Raw genomic sequence first — 21,690 nt, 5'->3', positions numbered from 1 at the left:
GGTCAGATTTCTCATTGCGAGCGGTCGCTTATGCTCGTGACCGCTCGCGTTGAGAAACTGTTCGCTCGCATTGAGAAAGCTGTCGCTCGAGTAAAAATCTATTCGAGTGGCAATAAGGAAGCAGCGCCCGCTTGAGCTATGTATGGTGCTGTTCGTGATGATTGCACAGTGCTGGCACTGAAGATCCCAGCGAACAGCATTTATCCAACGCACTCAACCGCTTGCGTAGCTCCACGTAGCGCGGCTGAGTTTTTTTTGCACTTCGTGGAGTTCCGCGTAGCAGAATTCCGCAAACTCCGCCCAGGGTTAATGTGTATGGATGTATTTTTTTTTAAGGAGAAATCACTACATTCACTACCTACATTGAGACGACTGCTAAGCATTCCCAGTTTTTCCAGGTAAGGCCATAAAAACAGAGAACGATAATGAGGTATTTTCTTCTGGTCCTGGGGCAGATGCTTACCTGCTGGTGTCATTCATGAATACTCTTTACCATTGGTGTCCCATGGCCAAAATACGGTCCAGTTCCAATTGGATAACCAAGTGACTCACTTTGTACACTTGACTTGTCAATGACCAAGAGCGCATCAGTGCTTAGCACCGGCACTTATTTATCAGGGCCGGGTCTGGAGACCTGTGTGCCAACTAACATAAACCACGACTGCACAACGTGTGTCTGTGTCACGTCACCCAATAATATTTGTTCCCAATCATAGTCACTCACTCTGTCTCCTTCTCTTCTACTCCCCGGTGAAGAGCTGAGAGTCGATAATAAATCCATGCCCCTTCAGTCAGTGTTTCCGGTGGGCGGGCCACTGATTGGGCTGGATTTGGCCCTGCTGCAGCCCCACAAGCGTGCGTGCTGTAACCTTTTTAAAACTTCATGTCGCCTTCCTGTCTTTACTATCATGCGGTACACAAGCACAATGCACAGGCACCAGCAGTCACGTCCGACAGGCACTATTATTTGAAGCAGCGTGTTGTGTGCTGAACCTGAGTGCAGTAGAAGGCCAGGCCTCCAATAATAAAGACAGTGAACTTAACGTTACGTAACGTGACTCGGTAAGTAACGCTGCTTTTTAGGTCTCGCCTGGCTATCGCGTAAGCAATCACTCAGCGAGACTTATGTAGGGGCTTCAGAAAATGCTCCCAAAGGCTTCCCAGGCGGATCGGGTGGTGGTTACACGCACAACCACGCGCATTCCATTTGCCACCAGCTACTTCCTGCGCGTGCGCCGCCTCACGCATTCAGAGAGATTTAGTAAGGGGCACAAGACCTTAGGAATGCGGTTTATGGCCAGTGCATGTGAGGCATTCAAGCGCGAAGCTGGCATCTGGCATCGGACTTGAAAGCAGCAGACTGCTTTCGCAAGCGCGCGCTCGGCCTCACTTCCTGCATCCCCTCTTACAACAATTAACTTTCGTTATAACTCACACCCCAATGCTCGTTCCCTCCCACCCTTCCTTTGATGTCCGCTTTTCTTGTTGTTTACAAACCACGCCACACACTGCTGCACGCCACACACTGCTGCACGCCTCACACTGCTGCACGCCTCACACTGCTGCACGCCGCACACTGCTGCACGCCGCACACTGCTGCACGCCGCACACTGCTGCACGCCGCACACTGCTGCACGTCGCACACTGCTGCACGCCGCACACTGCTGCACGCCGCACACTGCTACACGAAACACTGCTGCACGCCACACACTGCTGCACGCCACACACTGCTGCATGCCACACACTGCTGCACGCCACACACTGCTGCACGCCACACACTGCTGCACGCCACACACTGCTACACGAAACACTGCTGCACGCCTCACACTGCTGCACGCCTCACACTGCTGCACGCCACACACTGCTGCACGCCACACACTGCTGCACGCCACACACTGCTGCACGCCACACACTGCTGCACGCCACACACTGCTGCACACCACACACTGCTACACGCCACACACTGCTACACGCCACACACTGCTACACGCCACACACTGCTACACGCCGCACACTGCTGCACGCTGCACACTGCTGCACGCCGCACACTGCTGCACGCCGCACACTGCTACACACCACACACTACTACACGCCACACACTGCTGCATGCCACTGCACGCCACACACTGCTGCACGCAGCACACTGCTGCATGCCGCAAACTGCTGCATGCCACAAACTGCTGCACGCCACACACTGCTGCACGCAGCACACTGCTGCATGCCGCAAACTGCTGCATGCCACAAACTGCTGCACGCCGCACACTGCTGCACGCTGCACACTGCTACACGAAACACTGCTGCACGCCACACACTGCTGCACGCCGCACACTGCTGCACGCCGCACACTGCTGCACGCCGCTGCACGCCACACAGTGCTGCATGCCTCACACTGCTACACGAAACACTGCTGCACGCCGCACACTGCTGCACGCCGCTGCACGCCACACACTGCTGCACTCCACACACTGCTTTTATGTGAGTTTATGCTACTGACATTGTAAATGACAATGCCTTTTATTTGTTTTAAAACCAAAACACAAATAAAAAGCATTGTAATTTTACAATGCCAATAGCTCAAACTCTTATAAATGCGAGACCTATTGCATTGCAAATGCTTGTTATTGATTGTGTTGGTGGTTGGTATGTTACTGTTCCATGAGTGAAGACTGGCTCCGAGCAATTATGCCCCAGGGCACCATGTGGAATCCCCCAGTTTTGTAAGGCCTTTCTTCCCCTATTGCGCAGCAGTTCCAGATCCCTGTCCTCTGAAGTCTGGGTCTATGGTCAAAATGAGGTCCACAGAGCGCCTCTTTGTGGTAGACGCTGATTGCCTTTTGGGCAGGAAAAGCGAGACATTTATATTCTCAGAGGGAAAGGTTTGGAGATGGCGATAGCACTTTGTTGATCCTTTCCCTTATTTACTTTTCCAACTGTAATTTTCCCTGGATGGTTTCCTAGACTGAGTTGCCCACTTTCCGTGTCTGCTTTTTCCAGGCCAGCCTCATACTTGTGGCAAATCCTAGCTTGCCGAACGCTGGCAGCTTAGCATCAACTAAGCCCTTGCTTGCTTTGCTGTGCACAACTTGCTGCTCTGTGCTTAGTTGTCTCGTGGCTTTCATTATGCTCCTAACTGTCCCCTTATCAAATTGGGTTTCCTACAGTAGTTATGACACTTCAAAAATCTCCTTCCCCATACTGCACTCCCGCCAAAATATATGCAGCAAGAGAACCCCTCTCCGAACTCCACGCAGGTTTCCTCAGTAATGGCGGTCACAGAGTAAGATAGTCCATTGTTACTTTAAACAGCCCTTGAGAACCTGTGCCGATGGCTGTCCGTCGGCTTTATTGCTCTACATGTGCCTTGTTTTCACATCTCATTCTAATTTTGAAATTAACACACTGCGTTATATCCTGACATGTCGTGTCAGCAATATTTTCATTTGTCAGCCTCATGGGTCCTTAATCATAAACACTGGTGCTTTTCATTAAGGGCACATTCGTTATGGTAGGCACAGGGAGATGAAGTGATTTGCCCAGAATCACAGGATGTGGGGACGCCGAGATTCTAACCTGGCACCCCAGTCGGCAGCTCTAGCCATTATTACCCACCTCCTCTACCACTTTTATGGTTAATAGTTGATTCTGTTTTAGGCGGCGCTAACAGGGGACATGGCCTGGTGCAAGCTGCTTCCTGAGGAGAGCCCCGGCACTTTTCTTTTTTTACAAATTAACCACTGGACTGGAGCGCATGCAGTCAAGGCCGAGTTCGAAGGTGGAAAGAAAGACTTTGGGACAAATAAATGTCATATAATAGCGACGAGCGTGCAAAGTGGTTTGTGAAAAGTTAGCGTGAAGTTGTATAGCAGTACTCGCCGTATAGGTTAGGTAAAAGTGTATTTTCATTTAAAAGGATGGGAGCGCCGAGACAACATGGTATGTTTGTGCAGCTCTGTGATTGGATCGCTGTCTGGCTGCTGCCTGACATCACAAGCAGTCACTTAGAGAGAGTCAGCCTTCAAGTTTGTAGGCGGCACGAAAAGATCTGAGCTAGGGATATAAACCAGCAGGCCCCTCTTCAGTGGGTCGCACACGGCAATGCGGAGCGAGGATTTTGTGGTCCCAAACTCACAATAAGCAGCGCGTAACTCCAGCCATACAGTCAGCGCAATGCTCTCAGTGGCCACCTAGTGTCACTGTTGCACCGCCGTATTCTTGGCGTAGCACTAACACTACCGGCAGAATATATAAACTAGAACGGCAAAGATTTATTCGAACCGTTCCACAAAGCTAGAAATCCGGACCTCGTCTGGCCCATGCACCAAAATGGTACACTACGAGTTTACGTTATTTCCCCCAAAACGGCTTTTAACCAAACAGCCATGGCAGTGCTGAGATCAGAATCAGTACTTAATTTGTAAAATATTAAGTGCCAGGGCTCTGACCAGGAGGCCACTGCAGCTTGTACCACCCATCGCCCCTGTCATCGCTGCCAAAACAACTATTAACCATCTCTCTCGCATGTAAATGCGACAGTTCGGATTATTCCAGGTCCCCAAAGCTAAAGGAATGGCTGGAGAGGCAGGTATTAGTAATTTTTTAATGTATATTGTTTTCCTAAACCGCTGTTATACTGCTCATCTCTAAATTACATGAGCAGCGCCACCTTGTGGCAGACTGCCCTAAGTGTGGTGCTGACAATTAGGTGCCGGTGCCGAGCACCAGAAACCAATTAAGTGCCGGTGCTCAGCACCAGAAATCTCCGGCTCAAATTAAGGACTGATCAGAATACAGTACTGTCCACTGACTCTTAATTTCGTGGGATTTTCGTCCAGAATCGGCGTTTTAGCGATTAGCACTTTCCATGATGCGATTTTTTCAACCTATATGTATAATCTATAAATAGTGAATCTATAAATCCCAGGTTTTGCTAGCACTTAGTTATAATCTAAAGTGTGAAACCATTAACAAGGCCGACTTTGGGCTCGGTCGTGCTGGGCTGAAGCACAGGGCGCTGACACAGAGAAGGAAAGGGAGCTGTCATCCAGCAGTCTCACTGCGAAAAGGGCTCCAAAGAAAACGGATTTTATTAATTGTTTCTGCATGATGCTATCTCCCATGTCCATCTAGTTCTCTTATTTCCTCCTCCTCCCATTTTTCCAATACACTGCAATGGGTGTGGATTCACCAAAATGCCAAGGGTAGTGCAAGTGACATCACATACCCTTTAACCTTAGTAAGAGCATATGACCCTTGACCCAGAATCTTTTCCAGAAAGGCATGCCACAAGACCCCAACATCCCACTCACACTCTCTTACACCCCCCTTACACTTTTCTTCCTAAATCTCACTCACTTTCACTCTTAGTACCACTCATACTTACTGACACTAAGGTCCAGGTTTGCTCACTTTTGTGACGCAAACCTGTTGCAAAACGTTAATGTGGGATTTTTTATCCAACTCAAATCCTGTTTGCATTGGATAGTATCCCAAAGTATCGCAAGGTTGTGCTATGCACTGCTTTGCATTGTTTTGCATAAAGTGGGCATTCCATGGATGGTGCATGGGTGTTCCCATGCAACCACATATTGGTTTTGACACAAATCTGTATCTACAAACATTGGCAGAGATGAATTTGCACCAAAATCTTACGACTGCTTGAGGCAGGCATAACAAGGAGAAATGTTTACATTGTAAAGCACATATACAAAGTGAGAAATGGCTCAACGCATAGTTGTTGTACTGGAACGTACCCCCTGTCAGTAAAAAACCTATGCTTTATGCTTATGCATTATGGCACAAGGGTGCATTGTGTTAGCATGTGGCTGCCAAAAGTCCAACAGCGGACAGGCAGCAAAACAATCCACCATACCTTAGCAGATATGGTGTCTTTTTTCTCTCTGACGCAAGACAGCAGAGCATCTTTGGTGCAACGTTGCCTTGCGTCAAATAATAGAAAATTTGGGATTCAATTTCAAACAGTCTCACTTACTACCAGTTACTGACTCTCTCATGTTCACTCACACACACACATACCCATACAGATACATGCTTACACATACACACGCTCCTATCTCACAAACACTCTCACCCACAAGCATGCAACATGTATTTAAACAATATTTTTTAGTTAGGACAACTGCCACCAAAGATTCTGTGCAGGTAAGTGTGATCCATGTTTTATGACACTAATAGTAAATAATATAATATTACATATTACGTATTAGCATACACAGACATATACATACAAATACTTACATGCATAAATATTTCAGCACTTTGTCCTTCAGGGAGTTGTCAATTTTTAAGATTGCTACAAGAACACTTGTTTGTGTGCCAAATGTCCACTTTTCCCCACAGTAATGACACAGCTGTAGATTCTTGCAATGTAGAGGGGCTGCTGCAGTCCCATTTCCCCCCTCCACACCTCTCATCCCACTCCTGGCCCCTTTGGCTCTCAGGCAGGAGCTCAGCTACAGGTGACTGGGGTAAGGCAGGGGAGGAAAAGGGAGTAAGATTACTGAATGAGCGTCACCATCATCATAAGCAGAGGAAGGTTTGGAGTATTTGCCATGAACAGCGGACGTGGGAGCCAAGTTAGGTTTTACCCCATGCACTATCTGGTCAAAGGCCACCCCATGGACCAGAATGAAAAGCCCTGTCGGCAAAAAAAAGAGTCTAATTAACACCTGTGGAGAATATTCTTGCACCTCCAAACAAATTGGTGGTAGCTGGCTGAAAGAGTTGAGTGTTCTCTCCTGTGGTAATGTGGCGTAGCCTGGAACTCTTCCGGTAGACAATGACAGACGCGGCGTGATAGCATAGTTGGACTTCTCAATAGGGCAATCGCATGGAGCACCTTTGTTGAACGATATGAATTACTGTTATTGAATTTCTACAAAATATATGAGATGCATTGAATTATTCAGACCTATGTTTTTTTTTATTAAGTTCCCCATATGTATTAATCATGTATGCGACAGAGACTATCTGACAGAACCACTTGTGTTTATGTACTAAATGAAGCCCAAGTTCTGAGGAACGCAAGGACACTCCATTGATGCTTAACGTCCAATTTACAAATGTGGCCGCATTTTTTTATCTGATTTGCTTATGGGGGCCATTTTTTATTTAGTGCCCTGGCCTACTTTCTGTCTGAATTTCACCATGCGTGATGTTTGCACTTTGTATGTATCCACGCCAGGCTCTGCCACGAGCAGATTGAGTACTTCTGGCGATGGTGGCTGGGTGGTAGGATTCGAAGTGTGTGAAGTACCTCAGTTTCCTTGTTTTAAACTTAGTTTGGGCTCTTTTTGTAGGCAGACTGCCGGGCCCCAGTGGCGGTTTTTGCGTTAAGGCGGTGGGGCGTTGCCCCACTTATAATTATTGTAATATTTTACCTTTCAATCTATTAAATAAAGTACATTAACTTTAAGGTTGAAAGTTGAAATTGCATAATTTGAACTGGAGCGGCCGCGTCACGTGGCAACAGTTGAGCCAGTTGACCGAGTGGCGCGCACTGTCATGAGTGTGGCACGACGTCAGTGTGCATGTTGGGTTTGGCCGGCTGCCTTTCCCCGGCCAGGAACCCAACATGCGCACAGTGCATCTCTTCAGCATTCATACTTGTGACTGGGGGTTGTCCAAAAAACGCAGACCCCAGTAGTGACAAAATGAGCGGCGAATTTGCCTGCTCACCCCAATCCTGGCGCTGCTCTCTATAAGAGAGCAGCATCTGGATTGGCTGCTGCATCATGTAGAGCGCGGTTGCCAGTCTAGTCTCGCACTAGCAGAGGCAGCCGCAGCCCTGACTTGGCACCACGGAGTTGGGGCCCGCCCAACGTAGCAATGGTCAATCAGTGTAATAGCTTATTTTTAAGCCATGCAGTTATTGGTCATGCTGCCATTGCTGGGCAAATCGGCCACCCTTCTAGTCGACTCTAGATATTAGTGAGTCCGAGACTGGTCGTCGCAGAGACAACTGCGGGTCCGTGACACGAGTGGATTAACCAGTACTGCATCATTTGATTTACGTGACGTGCATCTCCAGCCCTCCACGTCACACTGGCTTGCAGCACAGTCAGTTACATAAAATAATTAGATTATTATTTAAAAAAAATCAAATTCAACTTAAATTTGAGGCCTTGTAACGTGCAACACCAGTGGTGGTGCACATAATGTTACGTCACTGAACATGGCCACCATTAACCGGACCTGTTAACTGGGCAAGGACCCCGACACACCCACAGTAACAGTGTTTGAGGTGTGAAAGTTGTGAGTAGGATGTACCACAATAAAAATTAAACGCACACGCCACTCTGACAAGGACAGCGTCAGAGGAGAGGCAATGTGCAGCGCGGCTTCAATCCTAACACTGCCCTGGTGCCACAATCGGATGGTCTGTGTGCCAATGAACCATGCAGTTCTGTGTGCACTACATTTTCCACAGCCACGCCGCCCGTGCAGGGAGGGCCTGTAATATCTAAACACAAGCTCCTCAGACCTTGGTGTTTTGAAACGCCGGGTAGTGTTTTAACCTGTCGTGTTGTGTTATCACCGACGTGCTTTGTCTTTCATACTGAGAGGTATCCGCAGGACTGACGCAGAGTATGGAAACCCCTACATCCACGTAGGATCCAACCACCTCTGATAACTGTACAATCTCTGGAGCGCTGAATGGGGTCATCGCACGGGGCGCTACAGCACAGCTGGCTTCGCCGGAGATTCTAGTTTCACCAACTAAGTACATCTCAGCAGGGCACATTTTCTGGCTGATAGTGCCAATGCTGTCCTGGTTTAATAAGAGGGCAGGGCGCTCTTTAACAATGATAGAGCTGTTCGCTGAGAGAGGGAGAGGGGCGGGTGCATGTTGGGTTGAGGGAGGCCCTTGTATTATGATTTTTTTTGCAGATCCTGGAAAGACCCTGTGGGGCAAGGACCAGATTAACAAAACAACAGCCTCTGCGTTTTATTAATTAATCCATTCCCCAGATAAAAACCTACCACCGTCTGCGTACCTAGTGTTGCTTGCTCCATCGATCAGGCTTAGGTGCATTGTGCGGGCCTTTGTCTTTTCTTCGAGTGCTGCCCTCACTCACTGCTGCATGGCGGGCACTTGGGCCTGGAAAGAACGGGAGCCCGAGGGAAGGTGATGCGCAGGGCAGATGAGGGCGATGTATTCATAGCACAGAGCAAAGGCGCGACGGTGAGAAATGGCCGGTCACTTCTCACTTCATTTCCGGACTCCCGATTCGACTTCATTGCCTGACTCTGCAGGCAATGAAGTGAGAAGTGACCCGCCATCTCTCACCGTCTCGCCTTCGCTCTGTGCCATGACTACATCACCCGCATCTGCCCTGTGCATCACCTTCCCTCAGTGCAGAGGGTCGGTCACCCCGCTCAGTACATACACCTTGTCAAGGTGAAAGGACAGAGGTGACCTTGTCCACTCACCTTTCCTCTTTGACCCGTAGCAGCACAGTGCAGCATTTTCCAACAGGTGGTCTGTCTGAATAAATGTCAATTTTTAAATTCTGTGCTGCTATGTGTTTCTCGAGAATCTCGAACGTTGTACCGAAGTTTGAATGTTATTGCAAAATTACAATTAATGTGACGCTGTTTGAGTGCAGAATTGCAGATAGGTCCCGGCAGAGTGTTAACCATGAACTAATTCCTCCTTAGCATTTCTTAAACAAAGTGCAATGGTTTCTAACTTTCAGATCCAAACTTCTCCCAAACAGAGTACTAACATTTTAAACCCCTTTTGAGGTCCTAGCATCCCTTAAAACAGTGTGCCATGATTTCCAACTCTTTCAGGCCCTAACATACCTCGAACCGTTCCACGATTATGAAGCTCTGTGGTTATACTGAATAAGCAGCTACCGATGTTATATGACATCTCTTTATTAATTTAAAAACTGCACTTTCACAATTGCTTTCTTAACCTTATTGCTTTCTCAAATTTTCTTGAAAATGCACCATTTGTCCACTCTTTTTTAAAAAAATTCTCGGGGGGGGGGGGGGGGTGAACCCTCGAACCCTCCGTAGGTTGTTCCGGCTCGCTCACTACGCTCACTCGCTGTGGTGCAGTACGAAAATAATTTTACATCTCACCACTTTCAAATGTCACCAGCCACCACTGCAATGTACCATTCAAAGAGACTGAGAAGAAAGAATTGCGAGGGTGAAGGGTACAGGATGAAATGCACCTCAAGAAGTATACTGTGGTTGTGTTGTATTAGGTTTTGTATAAGAAAAGATGGATAGTTTCCACATATCACGTTGTTCGACTACACAAAGTAATCCCATACCGTTTACTGAGGGATCATAGGGCTCCGCCTCTTCGTAATAGCCTTCTACAGACTCTGTCTTAGTCTGCGCGAGGGAGAGCTTGTCTTGAACCTGTATGAATGAAAAAACACAAAATATTATAAGGGTGATGAACATGATTTGTCCCATTTTTGTAACATCCAACAACAAAGAACCACTACTAGCTTTAACTTAAACTTCATCCCAAAAATAGGCTCTTTTCTGAAACAAATCATCTCATATTTACCTTTTATTAAGCTTGTTAGCAGGGCTCTAGTCAAGAGTGAGTGGAGTCCGCCCCCAACTATCTTTTAACAAGCATTTGCAATGCAATAGGTCTTGCATTTACGAAACTCCCATAAACGCGAGGCATATTGTATTGCAAATGCTGTTTAGTGAGAACGCCCATGCAGCACTTTCTCTTTAATGTCAGCCATGCATCTTTCCTGAAAAGAGCCGCATCTAAAGAAATTGGCGTGGCCGACATTAAAGTGAAAGCGCGGCATGTGGCGCTTTTACAAAAAAAGCATTTGTTTGTCAAGTTGACAAACAAATATTGCCACGCTTTTACTTTAATGTTGCTCACACCCATATTTTTTTTTAGAAGCGGCTCGTGTAAAGAAAGGTACCTGGCTGATATTAAAGTAAAAGCGCCGTGTGGGGCGCTTTAAAAAAAACATAATGCATTTAATAAATAAAGAAAGGAGCACGGCCGCACTATGAAAAGCTGACTGCACTGGAAAAATAAAAAAAGAAAGGCGCACAGCCGCTGTATTGAAAGCGGACCACACTGGAAAAATAAAGAAAGAAAGGCGAGAGGCCATTGCAGGAAAGCAGGTCGTGTCCGGAGTAGGACAAAATAATGAAAGAAAATAGTTCTCACAGCTAAATAAACATACCGTGTAATCACACAAGCAAAAGATCCAGTCCTTATGGGAGGTTAAAATGCAAACAAGGCATTACTAAGGCGGGACTAACAAGTCTTTTAAAGAATCAGAAGCAACCATTTGGAAATGACAGTAACAGGAGCCAATTGAAAAGATGGGCGGAGAGTGGGCGGAGCACCAAGTGCATACCAGAGTACAGTCGTAGCGGCTTGTAGTGAGAGTGTTGCGGGGCGGTGGGGGAGGGGCAGGTTGGGGGGTAGTAAACTCCAGCATATGGCCGACCGGAGGCAAGTACATAAATAAATAAAACGAATTACATTGCGTGCACTGCAACGCCATTTGCGATGCAGCGTGCGCAATGTAACTCGTTTTCTTTATTTATTTATGTACTTGCCTCCAGTCGGCCGTATGCCGGAGTTTACTACCCCCCACCCTGCCCCTCCCTCGAACCACTGCCCCGCAACACTCCCACTACGAGCCGCTACTGGAGTACAGCATGCCTCGCAGCGCAGCGCATGCGCTGCCCAGGCTCGACCCAAAAAGGGGACTCCATTCCCCTTAGCTTGTGGCTGAGAAGTGTCACTTTGTGGCCCAGAACTGCGGCTGCTTACATTTACAAACACAGGCCTCAGAGTGTTTGTAAACCTCTATCTCAATGCAAGCATCACCTTAATTTGTGAGAATGGCCCAGGAGGGATTATCTTTCACTCTCTTATCGGAGGAACACAGAACTTGACGAAGTTAACCCTTGTACTGCCTAATGCACTTTTGTGCTTTGGAGGCAGGACAACAGCAGGAACCAAACAAAGTATTAGCACCTTGTATTTAGTCTCTAAAAGCAGTTTAAACACGTCATTTCCAGGTTCCACATGCCGGTTTAGAAATATTGTCACTTTCAACCATTTCTGATGTTAGTTCCAATTTTATATGTGTAAAAAATTTCACATGCATAAAACGTAAAATGATTTTAACGTTCTTTTGTGATTACGTCTATTTGTTGTTTTTGTAAACAGATCCGCAACCTTTTAAGGAGAATTATTACAATAGCACAACATCGCTTCTTGTGACATCACTACCTGTGACATTATTGTGATTTGCATATGATAATATGCCCTCTCCCCACACACTATTTGTGTCCTGCTGGTTACCATTTATTGATGAATTTACAGACTTGAGACGCTGTTTGGTCTATGAACCTCCCTCAGTTCTGGATGGCTTGGCTATATGCTGTGTAGTAGGAGACCTTGCATTACAAGCGGGTCTCATTCTTCTCTTTTAGCAAAGTATTTCAGCCCTACTGGAAACTGATTGAAAAGTGATACAGACTAGTGAAACGTTTTGGAGAAATGTGGTAGTGTCCCATTAAGAAGTACTTGTTAAGTATTGCGGCTTTGCTGAGGGTTGCTGGTGCTGTATTGCAGCCCTTCTGGGCAGGGCTGTGAAGTTAATGCACATCACTGATTAATAAAGCACAGCAGACCTCTGGACTATGCTGGTGTAACATTGCAGCCTTATTGGAAAGTGCCTGCAATGTTTTGCAGCCATGATGAGAAATGTAGGTGAACACTGCAGCCATTCTGAAAAGAAATTGTGAACCATCGCATCCCTGTTAAACGCTGGTAAAGTATAGGTAGAGTCGTGCAGCCCTGCTGTGAAGTGCAGGCAAAGAAATGCATCTCTGCTGAGGAATGCTGCAAGAGTAATGCAGTTAGGAGTAGGATTAGCCTAAACTTTGCTGGTAAACTAGGGTGAAGTCAAGAATCTTTCCCTTGAATGGAAGAGGTACATTTAAAACTGGTACAATTATGAGGTGAGATTTACTGAAGCAGCATGTTCAAGGTTCAGATATGCTGACAATCTTGTGGTATCATTGGAGACCTGATGCATCCCTCCCTACAGAGGTAAGAGATGAAGGAGAGCAGATTGTGTGGGGGAAGGAAGAGGCAGGGGAGGGAGGCCCAAGCCGGGAGGGTTGGGTCATGAATGACTGGCAGGATCCACTGTGGACAATCAGGCCTCTGGACTGTGCTCAGGGGCTGGGGGTTTTAAGAAGGAGAAGGTGACTGCTGCACAGAGGCATTAGTCTGCATGCCCTCAGAGGGCTCCGGTTATGCTGCAGATGGCCAAATGTCATGCATAATTTGGCCAGAGTCACAGAGGTAGTGTAGGGCTTGGCTGCAGGCCAGGGCCTGATCCTAACCTATCCAGCAGATGGCACAAAATAAGTTTAAAAGTAAGGAAATACATTGGCTCTGTAGCTGCATAGTGTCTGTGTGCAACAGAGTTTGAGCGCACAGTGGGCAGGTCACACTAATGGTTGCATGCTGGTCCTGTCTTTGGGACAGGCCTGCGTGACTTAAATATTCGTCTTTTTTGGTTAATTTCTGAATTACTTTCTTGGAAAGTAAAATACTATTACTAAATCTAACTATAACATCATTTTAACCTTGTATTTTGTTTTTTAATAAACTTAAAGTAATAAATCCTTCATCCATGTGTGGTTGTGGGGCTGGCAGCAGGGCCTGGACTGAGGACCAGCTCTGTGCCCAGCCCCCTCATCACACATGGTCTTCAGCCATGTGAAGCTTGGCATTGGATGCAGGCCTGGCCGGTGGCCAGACCCTGTGCCCAACAACCGAATGCAGCCAATCTTTTTCAGCGCACAGCTTTTGGGTGTGATCAGCGTGGGGCTGTCCACAGTGTCTGTCCTCCAGCCAGGCCCTGTACCCAACCACCACCCCGAGGACAGTCAACCCCTTGCCTCAAATGCCCTTCGGCGGTAGGGAGGGGTTAGCTGCAGGGCCTGGCCAGTGCCCAATGCCCTGTGGGTTGCCATCCCTTGCTGCACAAGGTTAACGGACATGTGTGACATGTGTTAGCTAAAAGGAATGGTCTGCAACCTGGCTCTGCCCACAACTCCTTTGGACAGCCATTCCCTGACGCGCACAACCTTTGGTCATATGGGGCACGGAATTGGCGACAGGGCCTGCATGAATGACAGCATGGGTTCGCTGCAGAGTAAACTTCTAATTCATGGCAACCAACCACAGACACTTTAAAAAAAAGAAAATTCTGATCCAGTGAGACTCTCGGGGAGCAGCACAGCTCCTGCCGGAGACAAGCCCTTCCCTATTTACCCCGACTCCCATAAATAGCAGAAGCACAAAGGCCTCAGTTGTGGTTCCTCTCGGAACCCCCCCCACAAGGTCCAGGGTGTTAGGGTACCCCTTCCCTGCCACCTCATGTCATATGTTTTTTTGATTTTCAGGACAGAGGGATCCAGTCCACACTGCATGAAATGGCAGCGCCAATATTTCTGCACGCTACTGCCAGCTCATCAAAGTGCAAGCTCCTGTTATATTTCATATTGGCACCCTCATGTAGGTCCATGGAACATACAACACTTTCCCTACATCAGCTCCCGTTATTTCATATGAACGAGCCTTATAAGGACATAACTCCAAATAAGGACAGAATGCCATATACGGACATCACGCCTTCTAGGGGCTGCAGCCTTTTATGTACTAAACTTTTCACCTAGTTACATGCCGAGGGTGGGTTTTTCCCAATCGATATTGCTAAGACGTCATCCTTAGCACATATAAATAATTGATAAGTACACTCTCCAGGAGGCATACTTCACCTCTCCCATCGACGCACAAGGTTTACACCCCAACGTCATCGTCATAATGAACAATGGGTAACACACGTACATAGACTGTATAAATACAGCACCTCTTGCTATCAGGAAGCAGGAGGGAACCGAGACTTTGAGGCCGACTCACTGACCAGAGACGCTGCGGCTCCGGCATGCCATCGCTCCAGCTGACAGTGGTCTGACTATCCCTTGCGGGGTGTCCAGCTCAAGTCCAGGACGAAGTCTCACACTCTCACTATTCAGGTATTGGGGTTTACCTAAACCCTAGTGGATTCTTGGCTCTTAGGCTCTGTAGCACCTACTCCCATGCTAGGTACACTTAGGTACATCTAGTCAGGCATCTTAGGAGCATGCACTTTATTTTATAAATGCATTTCATATTCATGTATGTGTTCATGACTATCGCAAAATGGTAGAACAATACTATTTCTTTTTATTCACTGTACTGCGGGTTCTATATCTCTGCTACTGTGTTACAGTCGTAACAGCGCACTAATCCTACATGAGAAGAACAACGGTACAATAAATTCTTATTGTAAACACGCTCAATTGCATCTTCTCTGTATCTCTTTGAGAACAAAACAAGCATACACGAGTGACTGGGTGAAAAGTAGTATATTGTTTCCACAAGTCTGAGGTTATTGTGTTCTAAAGTTGCCAAAAATAAATCTCTCTGATAACAGGAGATTCTAGTGGCACTGCGAGCTAGCTAATGCAAACCATAGGCTAACATAAGCGGCGGGGGTGTACGGAGTCAGTCTGCCACCAGACCCACAGTATATGTTATCCGTAAACAGCGTAGGTCCTGCATGACAGGGTACTATTGGGACTACACTTCATGGTGCCCAACGTTGTATATTGATGGCGTACTTACTCAAGCAGTAGATTCTGAGTAGCCCAGTCGTGCTTATTCTCAGAGACCCTACTTACAAAACCCAGAGACGTCTGGAGTAAGTGGGAGAAAAACTCCGCCACAGCTGAGTAGGCGAGACATCCTATGTATTAGATCAAGCTTGAAAGGACAATCTTCCCAAAAATTGTGCAGAAAACCTTTGCATAAAACCTTTTCATAAATTCCTTGGACAGTTAATTCGTGTCTAAAACACGATGTCTGACCAAGAAGGAGTTTTAAACCAAGGACCTAATCAGACTGGTGAGGTTGATGCAGATGCAATAGAAATTTCACCCAAAGTAAGACAACATTTAACAGTTAAACTACTCAAACATGGGTTATCACTCAGAGGAGGTGTAGTAATATTTGTGATAGAGGCACACGAAGATTTCAAAACAGGAATTCTACTCATGGGTTATATTCCCAGCAGCCGAACCTGTACCAAAACCTTTTCATTATTACGTACATGATGACATTCCAGCGGTCTACACTCCTTTTGAAGAGACTGAGATTCCTCTTACTTTCCAGGAACATATTTTCTGGTTTAATGGCACCCTACCCCCACATAAAAAAAAGAGCAAGACTTGGTCCTTTAGGGATTGCAGGAACAACATGGCTGATATTAGTGACCTATGCACCACATCCAGACATTGACACAATGCCACAGGATGAACTACTTATTCAACACAAAGAGTTGATAAAACTCTACAGAAACATGACACATTTTGTCTTAAGGACACTCGCGGTCCAACCTACAGTAGTTACACCTATTGCAGCTCCAACACAGAGCTCAGGTACTAAAATTACTCCACAAACATTACACGCGGTAATGGGCAAAGTGCCCACAAAACGTGAACAAATTCCTTTCCGGGGAGCTCAGAAAATAACCCAGTTAGAAGCAGTATTCCCAAATACAACACCATTTGAAAAACACAGAATGTTAACAATCTTTTTGCCCATGGGGATTACACCACAATTAGAAGATTGCACCTCATGGGTACAGTCTTTGCTGCCATAAATACCAGAACACATGGTATTCCTTCATTATCAGTAGTACCAGATGTATTAAGACAAATACAAAATGACTATGGAGCAGAACCTACCCTGAACTTAGGGATGAAGTTGTTAAACAGCTATGACCAGGTATCCGCCATAATACTAGCTAACGTTAAAGGGGAAGCAGCATCAGTGGCAATTCGCCAACGCCTACGGGAGTTCTCTCCATTAGAACAGGAGAATGAACTACCTAAAATAATTGAAACTGCATATGTGGAATTAGGCAGGGATAGTTTTGGAGGAAAAGCTTGGAAACCTCAACTACAGGCCAGTCCTGAAAAGGACACTTTTAAACAGACACCTACTTCTTCTAAAAACAAGTGGGATAAAAAAGAAAACTCTAAAGACAAGAGATCTCAGTCCCGAGGTAGGTCTCCTCAACAGGAGCACTCGGAAAAGAGGTACAACCTTAGGAATAGGGACAATATTAGAAAACCTGACAGGTATCAGGATACTGATACACGTTCCTCCTGTTCCTTTCAGGGCTCGAAGAAAGGCTCCGAAAGAGAAGGACGGTCAGAACACAGAGACTTTAATTCTAAGAAATAAGATGAGCAAAATCCAAAACCTCAATTCAAGAAAAAGAAATTAGCTGGTCTGAAAATCAGACATGCACAGAATTCTGAGGACACAACTTCTGAACGGGAATGGGCTCTGATGGCAGAAGTAACAATAGCTCGCCTGAACCTGAAGGAATTTCTGGAGATAGCTTAGTTGAATGATTACATCACGGTGGCAACACCATACACCAGGGTGAGCGTCCCACATAAGTTATATGAAATAACACTCCGGCTGGAGGGGGACAAGCCCAGGAAAGTCAAAGCTCTTTTTTGGAAGAACTTATCATCTGGTTATAACATCCTGTTAGCAGAACAAGATTGGCTGCCTGCATCCTTAATCAAGTGCCCCAGGGGAGAAACTATCATTTTTCCTGTGTTTTCCAACTACGTTCACCTAAAAACACGCATATGCACAGGAGTGGGCAGTAGCCCAAGCTCCAGCGTTGTATAAAAATCACGCAGGGTGGGATGAGTACTTAACCTACCATGTGATCCGTTAAAGTTTCACCAAATGCTCAGAGGCAATACCCAATACAGCAAGATGCTAAAAAACAGGTCAGGGAGATCTTAGATCAACTTGAATACCAAGTGGTCATTGAAAAATGTACCTCACCAATGAACAATCCTTTGTTTCCCGTTTCTAAACCAGACAATACATACCATCTAGTATTAGATTACAGACATTTAAACTCGTGCACAAAGACATTTGCTGTCCAAAATGCACATAGTGCCGCATTAATGGAAAATATTGTGTGCAAAAGATACAAAACCACACTTGATATCCCAAATGGATTTTTCTGCCAAAATATAGCGCCTGAAAGCAGGTATCTAACAGCCTTCAATGCGTTTGGGTCACAGCGACAATTCTGTTGTCTAGCACAAGGGTATAACAATAGCCCCGGTGTATTTTCAGCAAGAGTAACAGAGTTACTTCAAAATTTTGATGAAGAAGCGTTGTCCTATGTGGATGATATTTATCCGACAGACGATGACTTAGAGAGGCACTTGACCAGGGTAAGCACCATTATTATGGGATTTGCCAAAGAAAGCTACAAATTCAACTTTAAAAAAACGAAAATAGCCTACCTGAATAACCTATTTTTGGGATACGAGTTGTCAAGTGAAGGCAAAAGTCTGGCAGCTAACTTTTTAGAAAAGTGTGCGATGCTCCAGCCTCCAAAATCATTGAAAAATGTATAATCAACACTAGGATTCCTAAATTTCGGCAGGAGAGACATTTTAGATTACGCATAAAGGGTAAAAACTTTCTATGAATTAATCAAACCTGACTTTTCAGCCAAAGATTGGACACAAGAACATATTAATATTCTTAGTTTACTCCAGAAAGACATGATTGCTTCAAAACACTTACAGACAAGCGTAAATGTACGCCACTTAGTGATCCGAAAAATAGCGGGCCAATGCGGGTACACTTATTTGACCTTTAATGAGGGAGAAACTGTACCAATCGCCTACAAATCACACCTGTACACAAATGCAGAAATGAGTTTCACTTCAACAGAAAAAATCCTGACAGCAGTTCAGAGTGCTGTAGCAAGAGAAAGAGCACTGGCTCAGGGGAAACCCATCATTGTCGTGACTCAAGCACCAGCTTTAGAAGCTGTTACAAAGGCCAGTATCCCAAATGCGAAAGCATTACATCCAAGGTGGATACAATGGGCTAATTCTCTTACTGCAACAGACGTTGAATACAGATTTGATCCCAGTTTAAAAACTCAGGCATTCATGCAATACGAACAAGAATATCCTCTACCTAATGAAATCTTGCCTCTTGAAGAGTATGAATATATTATCTACACTGACGTATCTGCGCAACTGGCCATAGGAAGTAAGCAGCAATATTTTTCAGCATGTGCTATCGTTAAAGGTTGCATGTGTGATGGTAAGGTCCATCCTAGTTGCACGGAAACGCAATCTCTAGGAGACTGCACGGCTCAGTTGGCAGAATTAAAAGCACTAATACTTGCACTTGTAAATACGGATCACGAATTCCCCACACTAATCGTGTGTGATTCCTCTTACTGTGTACAGTCGTACAATGAGTATTTACAACATTGGGAACTAAACTGTTTTAAAGACGCAAAAGGTGGCACAATTAAGCACAAAATGCTATGGGAACAAGTAGCGGAATTGAAATCCAAGCTACCGAGGACTCATGTGATCCATACACAGTCATCAACGTGATGGCGTGCACATTGAAGGGAATTCATTGGCTGACGAAGCCGCAAAGAGGGCTGTACGCACAGCTTCCGTATCTGCGCTGACTTGTTCGCAAGCGAGAATAGACGGAGATATAATGGTAGCTGTCAATGCATCATGCAAAGGCAGCACAGCAGTACCTAAAAAAATTCCACTCAAATACTCCTACAAGTTAGATGCACAAAACATTCCATATGCTCAGATTCGTGGAGTGGGGGATAGAGTAATACCAAACATTGATCGTAGGCAAGGTTTAATACTAGCTGCACAGAAGGATTTGGGCTCTGCGCACACAGGCGTTACGGGGACTATTTCTTTACTGAAACAGCGCTACTGGTGGCCAGGGTTCTCCAAGCAAACTAAAGACTATGTCTTGAAATGGGACATCTGCCAGCAGATGAAAGGCTCCACCGTTACACACCCAGCACAGAAGCCATCACTTAAGTAAGACAAACCTCTCGCATGTGTGTACTTGGACCACTGCGTCCCCTTACGGACGGGGCTTACAGGTATATCATGGTGGCAGTGGATTCATACTTGAGATTCCTATGGGTTTGGCCTCAACATTCTGCTGACGCTCGAACGGTTATAAAATATTTGCGAGTCTTTATCGGTATATACGCAGTTAGCACATTACACCGCGGCTCTGCGTTTAGCTCTCGGGCTTACAAAGAAGCCATGGAAGGAATGGGCATAGCATTGCGGTTCTCATCTCTGTAACATCCTGAGGGAAATTCTGTTGTGGAGTGAAAAAAACGGGACTTAAAGCAATCTTTAACAGCTAGGGTATTAGGCAAGGGCGGTAGTTGGGTCACACACCTGTATGGGGTACAGTGCGCATTAAATAACCAGCCAAGCAGCTCTCTAGGGGGTGTCACTCAATATGAGGTCCTCTTTGGGACACGAATGTGGGTACCTGATCTTGATTGTGAAGGCACAATGGCGGATGAAAAACCATTTGGTATCCATGATCGTTTGGCTGTTTTACAGTATCTAAAAGAATCCAGGACAAAACAAAGCAATGTCCATCTAAAGCAGACCGCCACTGAAGAAGTCAAGGTAGTGATGGCAAGAGTCGGGGATCTGGTCAGATAGAAAGATTGCAGACAAAAATAAATGTGGACCCTCTTACAGACAACCTGTACCAGTCCTTGCAGTACACGGAACAAGAACTGTGCTGCTCCTGCCTCTTGCCGGAAAAAAGGAGGTAAGATTTGTCTCAATCGACTTAATCAAACCACACTATGTGGCCGATACTAAATAGTAGGCCTAGTGGACTCCAATGTAGCAGACATCCTCCTCTAGCTACAATCCAAGAAGTTCAAACAGAAAGGCTCATCACGTTTGAAGAGCCACCTGTAAGGAATGAAGGACTAAGCAACAATGCTATGGAACTTGTTCCACTTGAACCAAACATTCAAATTCAAAATGAACATCAGAATAATTCACAAGTTGCAATTAGAGCTAATACAGATGTCTACATCAACATGCCTCGTCGAGAGGAAAAGGACATTTCAAACAATCCTGATGCAATTCCAACAATTGATCGAACTGCTTCTGGCTACTTCATTAACTTTGATACGTTTTCTTTGGATCCAAGCAAGCCGGAAACGACGCCAGCCTAAACACAATTAAAGGAAGAATTAAAGAACTTTCTACTTTTTCTTCAAAAGACATACCTGGTATCACCTTGGATTGAACTCTGGGTAATTCCTGGGATAACGTTTTCCTTTAATGGCTAGGTTTAGTATTGACTTTTAGTATGCTTATTAATGGACATTATCTTCAACAAGATTCCACAGTCCAAAAGGTCAACATCCTCCTGAAGCCACACACATCGTGAACAAAGAGACTTGTCATCAGTGAACATCACAGCTGTTCCTATACCAGATGGTGTAGTATGGGACAAGGTTGATTTCAGCATATTCAGACCGACCGAAGTTTTAAAAATTAATCATTTATTTAAAATTCCATTAAGTGATTTCATTACCTCCAGTACATTTTCTGATGATTGGGACACTGGAACAGTTAATAATATGTTATCTGATTTAGAGAAAACGGCTGCATTTTCTGATAATGAAATGTTAGAAGGTTCATCAGATTATGACAAAT

General features: G+C 45.6%; 1 protein-coding gene across 1 annotated transcript in view; it reads right to left on the bottom strand.

The window, feature by feature from the left end:
• The window catches only part of AFAP1L2 (actin filament associated protein 1 like 2), a 509,415-nt gene that overhangs the window by 133,861 nt on the left and 353,864 nt on the right, over positions 1–21,690 (bottom strand). The window contains exon 5 of the mRNA XM_085603289.1: positions 10,308–10,398. Coding sequence (XP_085459415.1) covers positions 10,308–10,398 — 91 coding nt within the window. The remainder of the gene's footprint in view (positions 1–10,307; positions 10,399–21,690) is intronic.

Source organism: Triturus cristatus, chromosome 1_2, assembly GCF_964204655.1.
Source record: "Triturus cristatus chromosome 1_2, aTriCri1.1, whole genome shotgun sequence".
Lineage (NCBI taxonomy): Eukaryota > Metazoa > Chordata > Amphibia > Caudata > Salamandridae > Triturus > Triturus cristatus.
The sequence above is the reverse complement of the archived record's forward strand: the minus strand, read 5'-3'. Positions and strand labels throughout refer to the sequence as shown.